At 38.3% G+C, this 16021-nt stretch overlaps 1 protein-coding gene across 1 annotated transcript in view; it reads right to left on the reverse strand.

Moving 5' to 3' along the window:
- The window catches only part of plxnd1 (plexin D1), a 47154-nt gene that overhangs the window by 4285 nt on the left and 26848 nt on the right, over positions 1-16021 (reverse strand). Inside the window, exons 13-31 of the mRNA XM_079467419.1 lie at positions 15329-15474; positions 14216-14321; positions 10565-10704; positions 10297-10476; positions 9598-9682; positions 9220-9486; positions 7802-7951; positions 7319-7436; positions 6845-6952; positions 4935-5047; positions 4246-4350; positions 3786-3916; positions 2999-3197; positions 2696-2842; positions 2397-2553; positions 2119-2222; positions 1813-1876; positions 1667-1701; positions 1170-1274 (exon numbers count right to left, since the gene is read on the reverse strand). Coding sequence (XP_079323545.1) covers positions 1170-1274; positions 1667-1701; positions 1813-1876; positions 2119-2222; positions 2397-2553; positions 2696-2842; positions 2999-3197; positions 3786-3916; positions 4246-4350; positions 4935-5047; positions 6845-6952; positions 7319-7436; positions 7802-7951; positions 9220-9486; positions 9598-9682; positions 10297-10476; positions 10565-10704; positions 14216-14321; positions 15329-15474 — 2460 coding nt within the window. The remainder of the gene's footprint in view (positions 1-1169; positions 1275-1666; positions 1702-1812; positions 1877-2118; positions 2223-2396; positions 2554-2695; positions 2843-2998; positions 3198-3785; positions 3917-4245; positions 4351-4934; positions 5048-6844; positions 6953-7318; positions 7437-7801; positions 7952-9219; positions 9487-9597; positions 9683-10296; positions 10477-10564; positions 10705-14215; positions 14322-15328; positions 15475-16021) is intronic.

A 16021-nucleotide genomic window follows, 5' to 3' on the forward strand; every position in this document is an offset into this window, starting at 1 on the left:
AACTTGCCACAGAGATATGGAACTGTAATTTTGTCGACAGATCTAGCATGTTTACTGTAAAATAATGCACATCCGTAGAATGTTCGTCAGCCAATCAGAATTAGGCATTCAAAAGCCCCCCCGGCATAAAAGTAGTACCATACTATATCACTATATAGTAGTATAGACCGTTTCGAAGTGACAACATTACTTGGCTAAACTTGTCTCTCCAGTATTTTGAATTTAGACTGCGATACCAAGCTCAACCCCTAAATGTCGATGTACCATACAGTTTCTTTAAATGCGATCAAACTACAGGACGCATTCAACAAATTGTTTATTTAAAAACATGAACATTTAACTAAATTCAACAAATCATTTATTTATACAATAAAATAATAATATAAATAAATATCATATAATAATAAATATAACTAATTCATTATATTAAATAAAGTTTTTACAAAATATAAATAGTAGGGCTGGGAAAGTTTAATTTATTCATTAATGCCGACAATTATTAAATCGTGCATTGACGCAGTTTTTTAAGTATTATTTTATTTTGAAAGTCCATTGCTCACTAGCTCTGAAACGTACAGACAAACCAGGGGTCACAGAAGGGGTGGGATGTTTATTGGAAATGGCTGGGAATGGCGTCACCATGCGTCTCAAACAATGAGAGCATTCGGGGTTGGCCTAAGACTGCTGAAGTGAGCACATGAAGCAGGAACACCAGAACTGAATGTAAAGGTACAGAACTCTTACATGATGGACATTTCGTTTTAAATCTATTCCAAACGGGGGAGTTGATCGAACAAACCACTCAATTTCGTCTCCCCTCCTTCAGCTATGTGTTATCCATCAGTGTATGCTCAGGTGTAAGGTGCTTATTTAATGCTATTAATGATAAAGCGGAAGGAAATCAATAGCCTGCAGAATAATTTTGAATGAATTATTATTGAATTTTATGCGTTTACAATGCGATTAGTCGCGAATAATCACAGAAAAGTCAAGCGATTTGTGCGATTAAGAATTTGAAGTGTTGCCCATCACTAATAAATAGTTATATTACTAAACACTAGTCAAACATAGAACGTAAGTTAACGGCATTCTCGGCTCGCGTCCGATAAAACGGTCTATTACAATGTTTATCTCACTGACAAATGAGTACAAAATATGCTTTAGGTCACCTTGGTAGAAAGCAAACGTGTCAGGTAGATCTCAGGCAACACTTTCTTTCTGTGACTCTGCCTGTGGGATTTCCTGGTCTCCGTCAGTTCATCATGCGGCAGCACCTACAGTGACATGACCATCAATTATCAGCATTATGGGTACTCTTATAAACGATGACTAAAAATGTAAGATTTGTATTATCTTTAACTTAACTTTAACATTTGAACATATAAATTTTAACATAAAAAAATACAAGTCAAATGTTTAACCTTGCATAGCTCTTAATAAGCGATGACATAGCCTACACTACAGCCATCCAGGTGTTATCACATATAAATTAATACATTTTTTATGATAACAACTAACGGTATGTGTATTACCCTGCTTAGTACACAGTTACTTATTAGACATAAAATTTTAGCAATCCCATGTAGTTACAGTTTTCTCTGTGTGTCCTTACGATATTAAGTCTCTTTAGCTACATCATTAGGCCTACTATTCAATAAACACTTACCAAATGAACATATTTCTCTGTGTCCAGATCTTTCACTGTGGGCAGAAAAGACACAATTACCCAGGCGAAAAATGACGTAAAGCACCTTGACCATTTGCACAAACAAAGTGTTTAGCATCAACAACTGACGAGTCAAGGCTCATTACCTCTGCCCAGCGTGTTCTCTCTCTTATCCTTCATGCTCATGGCCAGGGACGCCCCATCTGGGATCTATAGAGGCACGTAAAAGGTTAATTGTCATCAGGCTATTTGATACAGAAATTGACTCTGAGCGAAACCCACATTTTGACTCATTCCATTAACACCCAAAAAACCCCAAACAGACCTTTACATATTTTCAATTTCTGCTACAGATGAAATGAAGAGAGCTGGAATCTTGAGCACTGAAAGGTATGAGGACGTGTCTTGTGTTCTATACTATACACTCTCGTAATTCCACATTACCAACACACCTGATAGTGAAAAACAGTATTGAGTTTTTTTCTTCTGTCTTCCATGATAGATGTGTCATCCAGATCGTGGAGAATTCTGCTGCTCTGTCCCTTTGGAAACCATTCTGTTTGAGACAGACTTTATTTACACACATAACTCTTGGTTATAAAGCTATGGTTACCCATAGCGCCATGGAGTCCTTGAGGTCCATTGAATACAAGAAATGACAAGCAGCATTTAGTAATGTCCTCTCTAATGAGCCAAGCAAAGAAAGTCGTCGCATTTAATGATAAATTACCCAGTTCAACATCTTCCTCTTTGGGCCATTGGGAGAAGGGAAGGTTCTTGTAAAATGCTTCAAGTATCTTTTCTTTCACCTGACAGATGGTGTCTGTGTTCATCACACGGACAATCACGGAGTCCATTCCAAAACCTTGGAATGACACGTTAATGTTCTGGAACACACACAGACACAAGGAGACGGCTATCAAACCATTCAATCAAACCATTTGATTAAAAATGAAAGAGATGAGCGTAGAATCTGAAATGAAAGTAGGTGTGAACAGAAAGATTTGTCAGAAGTCACGTTAAGCTCACCTGTGGTTTAGCCTCAATGTTTTCCCTCAGAAGCCACTCCTCGTTGAGCGTGTAGCGTGCCTTCCCAGTGATGGCGTCGATAGAACCCTTGTTGATTTGCTGTCTGATGGCACATAGCAGCAGGAAGAAAGGTTCGCCTACAGTTTCCTAATAGGCCAAGAACAACAGTTTGTGAATGTTGGAATTGCAAGCGATACGTACAACTGATTTATGATGGGAACAGATCATCACGGTAGACCTTTGTGGTCATTCTTGGTACAGTAGAATTTTTCTTATTTCTCACTACTTTGTATACTTGGGCACCTTAAGGTAGCTGTACATGCAAATGGACATCCAGTTCGTAAGCATCTTCTCCACCACTGACTCTGTTCTTCTGAGCATCAGTTTGGGGTTTTTGGAGGCTGAGGCATCAATCAAATCCACCAACAACTCCTTCATAATGCTGGTGTAGTACTCAAGTTTACCATGGAGGGCAATAGTAAGCAGAGAGGCAAGATTGCACCTAAACATCAATGGAAACATGCATACACAATGAGAACAAACCTAGAGAATTATTATTAAAAACATGTGCATGTGGGAGTGGAAAATGTGATATGAAGAGAGTTGGGGAAGGCCCAGGCCACGAATAGCTCCAGAGAAAAAGGACCTCTCATGCCAAACATCCATCCCTTTCTGCAATAGTACACAATAGCATTGTTCTACTGTTTTAGCTAATCAGGTGCAGATGACAATGACAGACAGACTCATTGAGTGCGGGGATGTGCACCATAGTTGCATAAATAAATAAAAAAAGGTTAACATCTCATTAGGAACTGTAAATATGATTTTTTTTCTCAGTCTCTCTTAGAAAAATGTTGTTTTCGTATCGGTGGTTTCCTTATATTCGTTGTGTCTTTAAGGAAAACCGTCTAAGAAAATGTTCATTCATAACTGAAACAAGTCGTGTGCTATAACAAACCTCTCTCTCTGTTCAATAAAATGCTTTTTTGCAAAAATACTAATTGTGTTCTTTAAAGACCAAGGAAAATACTTATAATATAAATTCCACATTATCAGCACAAGCAAAAAACGTATTTTTCACTGTACTCACCGGTCTCGCACTGCAAAGTCTTTCTGCTGCTCAAGTGCATGAACAAAGGTGACTAGAAAGTGTTTGTTGTTCAGAAGAGTTGAAAACAGTGTGATTCCCTCATCCACATTGGGCCGTGTGGTGTTAGAAGGCTTTCATAAAGACAAAGACACATCGTAAACAGTTTGCAGTTTTATAAAAGCAATAAGCCCCACGAAGCAGTGCATTTTATAACCGTAGGACTGAAAATACTCTGTATTTTCCGCAAACACGCATCAATGTATATCAGTACATTATACAAACAATGCTTCTATAAGAGTATCCTAAACATTTGAATATTTTTACAAAATGCTGAATGTTCCTTCGTAATTATGAATAACACACTCTTGTGACAATGTGTTATACATACACATGAGATCACACAAGAAGTTTTCAACTCCTAAAGTACAGTGAGACTGAATTCTCGACAGCGTTGCCTCACCTGACAGTCCTGCAGCAGAGGATGAGTTTCAGATAGAGCTCGAGGACCAAAGGGACTGTTCTCATAGACAGGCTGAACCAGACGTCTCTCATAGTCAGAACACATCTACACACAACAGGTATAATCAAAACCAAACCAATATTTGTGTGTGCTAAATATTTGAACAGCATTTACTACTTTTTGTTGATGTTAAAGCAAATATATTTTCTCATTGTTTGTTTTGCTCTTAAAAACTGAAGTATCTGGTTTAGGCTCCAAAAAGGTAGGTGGTGGTATTACATATTTATATTTATTATCTTGCCTTTGATGCCACAATTTTAAGTGGGTTTCATTGGCAAAATTACATAACAGATGAATTTGAATAATACAATTATTTATTTATTAATTGCTTTTATTTTCAAAACAGGTTTTGCAGTAATATTAGGATCGCGAATTCTAACCTGATATTGTGACACCACTTATTATGCATCTAGTGTTATGGATGCAACATTTCATTTTTAAAGGGTATTTAGTAAATGTTGAAATTAAAATTCACATGGTATTTAAGTATTGTGCATGTTAATCTAGTACACATAGAACCCTACTGTAAAGTGTCACTATTGTTTTACACATTTTCATGAGAATGTACAGCAGCAGACATGCAGACAGGAGTGAACTGTGGAAATGAAACCTGTTATGTTCTACAGTACCTTAGGAAAGAAAGTGCGAGTCACAAACTGCTTGTACTCCAGGAATGGGATTCCCTGTGAGCGGTTAAGCTCTTTGGTCAAATCGGTCATGTCAGTCTGTAGTTCTGCAAAACCTGCATGACAATAACATGTCAGCAACACAAACACAGATTGGGTTTCTTATACATGTGTGTGATTTTGCACCTTTATACGGTGCAAACTGTATATTCTATACCATAACCCTCACCCTACCACTAAACCCAAGGGCGTGACTTTGATTTGACATTGGTGGGACATACATATAAAATTGGTCGGCAGAGCCGCATTGTTGATCCCAATCCTTTTAAAGAAGTCTCGACAGAGAACGAGGCTGTTAACCGGTTGTGTACCACAGACACATTTTTGCATGACTTCCACATTGTTTGTGCAAGCAACTCACTTGCATGGTAAGCATTTTACAAGGGTAAACATCTTTCAATTTCCACTGTTCTGTAAGCAGTGTGTGTCTTTCCTTTCAAGAGTTGAGCACATGGCTTGAGCTGATATCAGATCAGTCTTTGTGGGGAAGTCCTGGTGTAGGTGGTTCTGCTGGGATAACAGGAAGTGAGACATCCTCTTATTGTTTCAACACAGGATGTTTGTGTCTATTTGGAGATTAAATATCCATGGAAACCCAAAATGTAACGGAAGGAAAGAGCTCCATGTGGTGAAATGTTGCAATTGTGAAAGCCTGAGCCCCTAAGGCCACATTCACAACTAAACGTTGCAAAACTACATGAAGAATCCAAATGTGTTGAATCTGAGATTAAAAACATGTACAGCGAACCCTTCGAACCTGATTCCACTTAATGTGACCAGTTTGTACAGACATAGTGAAAGATTGAACAGATGTCCGGACAGAAAATCCTATAAGAAGCTTGCATCTAAAACACAATTTCTGAACCGGACTTTTTTAGCTCCTGTGTCATAAAAAAAGAGAATCTACGACATTCTTCCTTGAGAAGAATAAATCACTGACTATTACTCCAAGCAGGATTGCAAACTATCAGCAGAAATATCTCCCTACTGTAAACACCAAAATGATTTATGGTCAGCAGTTTGGGAAACAACAGCTGCATTTCCATAGTCTGGCCAAAAGCTATATTGTGATGTGCATGCCAGGGTCAGTCTTCACTTCCGGAGCTTGATCGGGCTTGGCCGGGGCTTCCTTTAGGACAACCGAATACCTTGGTCCAAAGAGGGCCGGCCGTGGCTTTAGAAGTGGTTATGATGAAAGGCGGAGATTCTCAGAGGAACTGTGATGGGTGAGCAGTGCATAGGGAAAGCATCTGCAGCTATTTCAAATACATTTACAGCTACATTTCTTCAACAACTTCTGAAGATGTAGATAGTATAGCTTGGATTTGTTTTATCTGCATAGCTTTGCACATTGTGGTCAATGTTATATAAGTCTGAGTTCTAGAAAGAAACGCGATGTGCTTTATCTCATGCTTTCAAGGATACAATAAGAGACAGGAAAGAGTGATTGACAGTGTGGCGCTAATGACAAAATATTCATCCACTTGGAAAGAGGAAGAAATGTATATAATCTGAATCTAACCAACACTGTTAACTCGTAAATATGTTCTGCATTAAGCAACAAATACTTTAGGGGCTTCTCGGTCATTTAAATTTGTTAAGTGAGACGAATACACACAGAAATTTAGAGCTTGGCTCCCTCAGATCTCCCGAAGCTCAACAGAGGCCCAGGATTTTCTAAAATGAAGACACCTCTTGATGGATTTCGCCCTCACAGCTGGAGGTCCGAGGCTATACGCTTGGCCCGGCCCATAGAAAGGCGTGACTTGCACTGGCCCACCAATGGAAAAGCAGCTAGTCATTAGAAAAAAAATGTATGTGAATTTTTTTTCATGTGTGTGTATGTGTGTTACCTTTGCGTATCTCATCTCTGATCTGTGACTCCATTTCCTCCATCTGTAACAGAGTCTTCTGCCAATACCTCTCCGCCCTGCGGCTCTTTGTGCAATACACCACCAATGCTACACACAGAGTTGATGTCACACATTGTTTTCGCTGCCAATTCAATTCTTGTTCAGGTGGATGTTACAATAGCAGATGTTTGTATGAACAAGAGGACCTATCATCAAGTAAGTCTGAGACATAAAAACACGGAAAGAACTGAGACAGCCTAAACACATTTCTTATGAAATGTGGCAACATTTTTTATTTAACCCCAGATTGACTAAATGAAACAGAGCTCAGATCTCTGTGTGGGCTATAAAAATGTTTAGCCATCTACATCTCTACTCACACAATTTCTACACTTTTGTGGGAAGCATCTAATACTTTTGCTATACATTCTTTTTTATTCCCTTAAATGTATATATTTATTGTTATATACATACCCACGGTGCAAAGCAGCAGCAGCACACAGCACACAACAATAGAGATCACAATGGCCAGTTCGCTGCCTCCACCCATCTGCACCATCGCTATGACCTTATGAAAATGACCCACTCTCACCTGAAACAAACAATATTACGACTTAAAGAAGCCAAAACTTCAAAAGTACATTCAAGCCATTTATCGAAAATTTGACCTTTGCCTTGCTTAGCGCATCTGTAACAGAGCAACAGAGGATTACTTTTACAGCCAGTGTCGTCTGCTCAGATTTCGCATTCTTATTATGAAATCATTGCCTCTGACTTACTTAAGAATTCAGCAGATTTTGCGAAATTAACTATTTGTCTTCTGTTTTTTAATGCCAGACAGAAATGTGCTATAATCACGTTTATATTTCACAGAGGGTATAAAGTTGTGTTCACCCAAACGTGTCGCTTCAGACTGTTGATATATGTGAATAGAGGGCGTTCAGGAGAGAGACTCACAGTGACGGGCAGATCTCCAGTGCTGGCACTCAGTGATCTATTGATGGTGCAGTGGAAGAGCTGGTCATTTTGGAATGTGATGTCACAGAGGTCCCAGCCAATCCTCACTGAGTATTCCTCCGGTGTCAAATCCAAATCACTCGGCGCTTTCTGCAGTCCAAGAAAATGAATACCCTTTAATACTGTCTCTGCATATATTCATATGATAGTGGGATGGAAAATTATTTGAATAAATTACATTTTATATTTTAAGAAATGTAACCTCCCATCCTATCTTTAAATTCCTTGGTAGAGAATACAGCATGCCCTCGTTGTCCTAGGACTACAAACATGTTCCTGTCTGACTCTCAGATGCTCTAAACCAGGGCTAGTCAACTTAGCTTCTGGCCGTCATATTGCAGAGTTTAGTTCCAAGCCTGACACCCGATCAAACTAACCAAAATACTCAGGACTACTTGAAAATGATGAACAGTTGCACTGGATTTGGACTTGAAGTAAACTATACAGACCACAGACCCTCCAGGACCGGATTTGGCTGGCCCTGCTCTTAACATCCCACCACTTAGTTACAGACCATTATATTACTTCAATATCATTGTAATGGCGCATTTCCACTGCATACTTTTTTTTCACTGGGTACATTACTAGTACCTGACACTTTTTTTAATACCACCTCGGTTGTGCTTCCAAGCGTACCATACCGATACCAAAATGTGACTTGTTTAAACACAGATCACTGATTGGCCAGAGAGAATCTTTGCCAGCGGCAGTATGCTCTCATCCGCCATCGATATGGTCCAATACTCCCGTGTTCTGCATTTGTTTCTGTCGCATTTCTGCCGCAGAAGAGGTGGCGTAACTATGACGAGAAGTTTGTAAGTTTGTAAGCAAACTGAGTCGAAGTAAAGTGAGCTGTACCGAACCGAGTCGTATTAAACCTGACGGTACCACGCAGTTGAAACGCACCAAATGTGTACCAGGGTTATTGATAGTAAACTAAAACTAGGACTTTGTTCAACTTTTTGAAATAGTAATAATAAAATTAATAATAAAATACTGAGCTAGAATAATCAACGAAAATGGTTTTGAATTGTTTTAAATGGTTCAGTTTGCTGTGCATTATAATTGACCAATGGCATGATACATTATTTCACACAATTGTGATTCTCTTTTTTTTTAATATTTATGTTAGTTTTTTATACAGGAGCATAATATGCTGAGACAACGACAACTACGCCATTCTAAGGAAAAGGTCATGAAGTCTGCAAACACCAAGGCTCTGAGGTCCAGACCAGCTAGTGTCAGTAGGGCAGAGAAATGACAAAGTACCACAACAATAAACAAAATCACCTAAAAAAAACTCAAAAACTAAATTAAAAACTTTGAAAGAATGTTTTTTACATGTAACAGTCACTTACATTAATGATCAGGATAAGTGGCTCTCCAGGGTGATGTTTAATGTGCTTCTCTTTGTTGGCTGTATAAAACTGCGGGTCTTCCACATAGTCAAAGCGGAAGTGGCCGGTATGTGGCACCTCGTCCTCCTCTAGTTTCTGGCTTGCTGAAGACTCACCGATTCCCCTGTAGAGCACCTCATTAAAGTAGAAATGAGCTGTGGCCTGCTGGGATTCACTGGCAGCAGGAGAGTCGCACACGATTAAAGTGGACGAAACGCAGGAGCAATTCTGCAAAACACAGTACAAGTGACATCTACATGACTAAATACTGTATTATTACTCAAAGCCACTCACTAGAATATCACCACTTTTATTTATGACAAAATCATAAAAATATACCGTCTGTCCAATCCCAGACACCTCCATTTTGACAGACTGCACCAGATGAAAACTGTGTCCAGTGACTGAGATTTTGCGACCACCACTGCAACACAAACACATGGGAAAAGAGACATAAGTAGAAAGATCACTGTGTTTATTTTAGCAGTCATGACCAATCCGATTTTGCCCCCCGTTGACTCCCATAGTAGGAACAAGGTTCTGTTGAACACAAAAGAAGACATTTCGAAAGGACAGCAAACAGTTCTGGGGCACTTTTGACTACTATTGTATTTATCCTACTATGGGAGTCAATTGGGGGAAAGATCTATCTGGTTATAAGCATTCTTCCAATATATTTCTCGGTGTTCATCAAAACAAAGAAATTAATACAGATTTGGAACAACTCGAAGGTGAGTAAATGATGACAGAATTTTTATTTTTCGGTGAAGTATCCCTTTAAGCCTAGTCTCAGACTAAGTTAAAAGTTAAAAGTGTCTTGATCGAAAACAACATGTACTGACATATCTTAAATTATATCAGTGTGATTGTTTTGTGTCAAGATGTACACCAGTAATGTTTTTTATTGTAAAGTATGTTCCTAAAATCGACTTAAATATCTAGTCTAGTCCTGGGTTAAACGGATCTCTGTCTGGGAAACCACCCCCGTAGACTTATATAGATGATGTATTTAGTTTTTCTTGTGCTGTGTTGTCTCACCTGAGGTAGCTTTTGTTGGGTTTTAGGTGACTGATTGTAGGGTTCTTCTCATAGAAAAATGTGGAATTTGGTGAACCACTGTAACACTGCCCGTCGTCGTATACCACACACACTGAGACACTCTCCGTGACGGAGGACACCCCTGGTGGCATTACGCACATGATGACATCACTGGACTGCCTGAAAAACCATATGGGAGTGTCTAATAAAACTACACAAATATAGGAGATGAGAAATACTTTTGTAAAGTAAAAAATACCATACTCACTTGAGGATGTTGCAGTTCTGAGTACTGTTGACTTTGACATTAATAATAGATCCAGCATCCAAAAATTCACCCTGAATAGTGAGTCTGGTTCCGCCAGCAAGGGGACCTTGTCTGGGTGTAAAGTCTAGTAGTTTGGGCTCCTGTGTCGTTGGCAGACAATGTAGAAGATTTAGGAATACACCTTAGTTGCTAAAGTAAGACCTTCAGAAAGATTCAGCTGTACTGAAAACTAGTCCAAATGCATAAGGATCTTGCAAAGTTGGTAGACCGGGATAGTAACAGTAGAAAATTTAGCAAATCTTCTTTTTGTAACAAAGTCAATACAATATGTTTGCAGTTACAATGTATTCAAGCTGTACATTTGATCAGTATTCGTATTCCCTTGGAATCAAAACTAACCTTCCTCTGCCGATTTAACCACAAATCTAAAGAACACAAAGGAACGGGTGTGTGACTGCATGTTTGAGTGTGTATATTTACAGGTCTGCTCTCTGAAACAGCCCTGGAAGGTTCAACCTATAATGTCAGCCCAAATCTATGTGTCATGCAGGAAATGTAAACACTACACACACACACATTTGAGATAGCCCTGCAGCATACCTTACACTGCCCTAGGAGACACACACACATGGGTGCGGGGGGATAACAGCTAGCGGAGAGTCAAGGGGAGGATGTTTAAGTGTATGTACATTAAGACATAAGGTTTCTTGAACTCAGGGAATTGGCATACAGTTTAAGGAACAAGGACTGGAGCAGTACCCTTTACACTTTCCCACTCCATCTATTTTTCTGAAATTCTTTGGGTGTCAGAGAATATAGTAGGTCTGGGGATTTTGCGTTATGTCTGATCACAGGAATGACCCATGACCAAGTGTGCCTCTGTTTGCCTCTGCCTGCCTCTGCAAACTGTAATAACTGTAATAATGAAACCATTTGTTGAGTCTGGGGAAATTTACAACAAAAAAAGACATTTTGTCCTTGCATATCGCTTACTGAACTTTAACTATTATCCATAACCATCAAGCGTACATCACAGATGGAAGTATACTGAAGTAAAGACATTTTCCTGGTTTATGCTGGTTTAAGCTTGTCATGTATTGGTATAAACTGGTCATGTGCTGGTTCCTCACCAGCTTAAACCAGCACATGACCAGCTTAAAGCAGCACAGACCATCATCAACACATACCTACTTTTTCAACTGGATTACAGCTGTTAACAACAAAATGGGCTTGATTTTTATATTAATACAATAGAAATGCAATGTCTTCCAAACTGGCATTTTTTCTAAATGCAATTTCAATGGAAATAAATTCAATGGGATTTCACTTAGGTCAAAAAGTGGGTCTTGACAAGGCCACTTGGCTTTTGCAATGAATTTCTTTAAAAAAAAGTTTATTCTAATGCATATGGTTCATGTGTGTATTTTTCTTGGACGCATAACCTGCACGTCTAGAATGTGCACGTAAGCACAGTTCTGATGTGTAAAATGTATCAAATCAAGCTTGAGGCAACAAGTTTTTCAACGGTTTCAAGAGCAGTTTGTTTGGTATGTATATAAAGAATAGTTTTTATCTTAAAAATTCATAAAAGCTTTCAGGGGCCGGTGCAGAAAAGTTTATTAATGCATTCAGGAGATCAAGATTTGATTATTGCAATGACTTACTGGGAGGTTGCCCTGCTGGCTTGTTACAAAAACTTTAGTTGGTCCAAGATGTAGGAACAAGAGTATTATCATATCAGCTATTAGATATAGACTTTAATAATCTTATTTTTTTCATTTCTGCCTCCAGAGTCAAGGTTTTTCTACATTTAAAGTATATACATCACCACTATTGGACTTGCTCCCTGTGGGCCTTTTACTTGAATATTGCTTTTAACATAACAGTCTTACAGGCACATACACTCTTAAGCAAATGTGCTTCAAAATGCTCTTCGATGCCATAGAACCTTTCAAATCTGAAAGCTCCCATTTTTTCCTTGTTTTTGAGGCTTTGATTATGTTTTTGGGCTTTGATTATGTTCAATCAAATTTCACATATTTCAAATCTAGTGTTCACCGCTGTCCCTCTTCTAACGAAACGACTGGATTTCTTCCGGTCTATATAAAGTCCCACCTTCCGAAACGCTCTGATTGGTAAAGCTGACCAGGTCCGTCGTGATTGGTTCCCCACTTAGAGAGTGTGTGTGTGTGTGTGAAGATATCCCACCCATACCATTTCAGCAAGTTGGCGCACACACACACAATATCAGTGTATTACACAGAACAGCTTTCACAACCGATGTTAAAGTCTTGGAAGTTGTTATTAGACCGTTGGTCATCCGAATGTGTGTAGCTGAATTCTTATTACCAGCAGTAGGATTGTGATGAAAGTGAACGTAGTTTAGTCACATGTTTACAACCTCTGATAACCAAACACTACTCCAGCGGCTCTTCCTCTTCTCTAAGGAAGGCCTCGCCTCTTTTTTGGCATATTCCTGTGGGCGGAGGTTATTAAAAACATTCGGAATTGTGACATCATGTACCCGGGAAGTAGAGGGCTGTAGTCTGATTCCAGACGTTCTCTGAAGTCCTTGAAAAGCGAACTCTGTTAGAGACAATATCTCGCTTGGCACTGAACTTTAAGCTTTATCATTTTGCAGGTTTTGTTTATGCTCTAACAGCAAGATTACACACTAACTAAGGGTTGGAAAATGTGATCGCACGGAAGGGGACCTTTAAGAACCTTTCTGTTCGACAAAAGGTGTTTTGTTGTGAAAAAGTTTTATTATAGAAAAACAAGAAGGAGATTCTTCTCTGTGGCATCGCTGTCAAGAAGTGTAACTATTTTCCAATGAATGCTAATTGTGCATTACATAATATAACTGCAAACTGTCTGTCTTGGTTCACATTGTATCAAAAGGCATCTTTAGCTCACGTTTTGTAAGACTTGCAATAATACCATGTTTTGAAGCTATTATTTCAGGAAAAACATTTACATATGCTATTTTGATGCATACGTATGAGTTTAAGTTGCGAATTTCTCGACAACAGTGGGACTTAAAGTCCGATGTCATGCATAATCGCATCCAGGTCCAAATGCTCTAGCACTTTTTGTGGTTTAACTTTGGCAACTGATAATGTACACTTGTATCATGCCGTGTTGTAAAACTACTGAAAAACCTTGATCCCAACCTTTTTCTCCATAACAAAACCCCAGATGACCAGACAGCGATTCAGTTTCTATTAATTATTAAAAGATTGATGTCGGACATTCTGTGAGACTTGAGACAGTAGTGTAAATTGTGAGTTTATGAAAGTTTATTTTAAATATTTCTTAAATGTATGTTCAATAGCATTCCTTACGTCAAAGTTAACAATGGAAAAAGATTGTTGGATCATATTTGTTTGTAAAGCGCCTTTCAGAACGCACAATATTTCAAAGCAGCTTTTAAAGTATAAATAATGGTCTATGGCCTGTTGTTTCATGAAAAATTATGATTAGAAATGTGTCATATAGTAGATAAAGGGAGAGATGGCTCAGAACAGCCATAATATAGTCTGGCTTTTTGTGATGATTAGGATGAGGACAAAACTAGACATTCCAAAACAAAACGCTCTAAACACCCAAATAAACGAAATACAAAACAAATACAGAAAGGTTTATACTTACAACAAAGGAGAAGATTTCCCTTGATACGCCCACTGCATTACTGTTTATGCTCACAGTAACATAAACACTCATCTTTTCCCATGATGCAGCGGTCTCACAAATTAACCTGTGGTGACACATATTTTGTGGTTCATGACTGGTTAACACTTGGTGACCATGCTTTCTCAGACATAATTTTTTTTTAGCTTATGGCTTGTCGAAACTGTCTCTCCAAACGCTGGATCAATGGACTGGTGTCGACCAGCATTTAGTTGTGGTTCTCAAACTGTGGTAAGCGTATCACTAGTGGTACTTGAAGAGACCCCTGTGGTGTGTTACACGACAGAAAATTTTACATTTCATGTTTTAAATACAATTTCATATGTTTAATACATGACTGATAAAAACGGAATACCAGTATCTCAGCATATTTGTCATTTTAAAATAGTTGTATGATTTATTGTTTATTTATCATTGGTCGATGTAACTCGGAGCGTGAAAGGGCAGCTCAAACACAGAGTGGGAGCAAACAGGCGCTTGTGAGCCCCTCTCTTCCGCCGCCGAGTTTCTTATGTATTTCTGCACTTGAACCGCTGTTTAAAGCTGTTGTTATTTCTGTAAAGCGGTAATTTAGCACGAGTCTGCATCTACTCAAGGTTAAATCAATGAGGCACGTTGTGTCGTTTTGATAAAGTAAAGTGAGAGTCTCGGTTTCTTATATATACAGATCTCTTGATGTTTAAGTGTACGGATATTTATTTATCTTCTGTTAAATATTCTATCAACATTGTTTGTTTTTAATATAAGTGTGTAGGCTCCCCTAAATCCCCCATAAGTCATTTACAGAGCCCTGTTTACAGTGCACTACAGAAAAAGTGTTTTGTGTCCACTGTTCCTGCTGTGAAAGAAACACGCTGTTTAGTTTGAAAACAGCTGGTAAATTAAAAAGTGTTCCTATGGTTAATAATACATTAGAATTGGAGGATACATGGTTTTCTATGGCGGTCTATGTTCTATGGTGGTACTTGGAACAACTAATTTCTAAAAAGGTGGATCTTGATCGGAAAAGTTTGAGTACCACTGTATTACGGTATAAAGAAAAACTAGCACAGACATAAACGAGAGTGTACTTACTTGACCGAAACAGTGTAATATTCAGGCAGTATCTTACAGGGCACATGTCCGATGGACACGTTCACATGATCAGCGCTATGCCCAAGATTTTTTCCCTGTATTGTGAGGAGCGTTCCGCCCATCAAAGGCCCTCTGAGCGGTTCAATCTACACATCAACAGAAAATAGATTAAAGGATTGTTTAATGAATGTGTTCAAAAATACAACAAAACATTTACTTTTGCCCATGGTGAAAATTTCATGATTTATTATCTGTGATTAATCGCATTGTTAAGCATAAAATTCAATAATGAATTTATTTTAAAAGTACTGCTATTTTGAAAAGTGCAACAAGATTTGGTTTGCAAACATTTTCAAAAAATTATGTGCTTTTTACAACAGTATTTCATTGACATAGTAGCATTAACACACAGCAAAATTGCACAGGAGATCTTGCTGTGCAATTTTAATTTACAGGATATATACTGTTTATACATAAATATGTACATATTTTTTGTAAATCTCAACTTTAACATTAATGTAATCAAATTATGTATTAAACTAAAGCTATCTGCCACTGCCAGAGCCTTAACATTCTGTCTAGTTTGATATAGAAGAACAAGTTATAATGATCATTGATTCTATAGCTTACACAACATAAACTCACTTTAAACACTCTTTCAACACAAAGTGTAAAGTGTATTTAAAACACACC

The sequence above is a fragment of the Barbatula barbatula genome (genome assembly GCF_947034865.1).
Source record: "Barbatula barbatula genome assembly, chromosome: 11".
Lineage (NCBI taxonomy): Eukaryota > Metazoa > Chordata > Actinopteri > Cypriniformes > Nemacheilidae > Barbatula > Barbatula barbatula.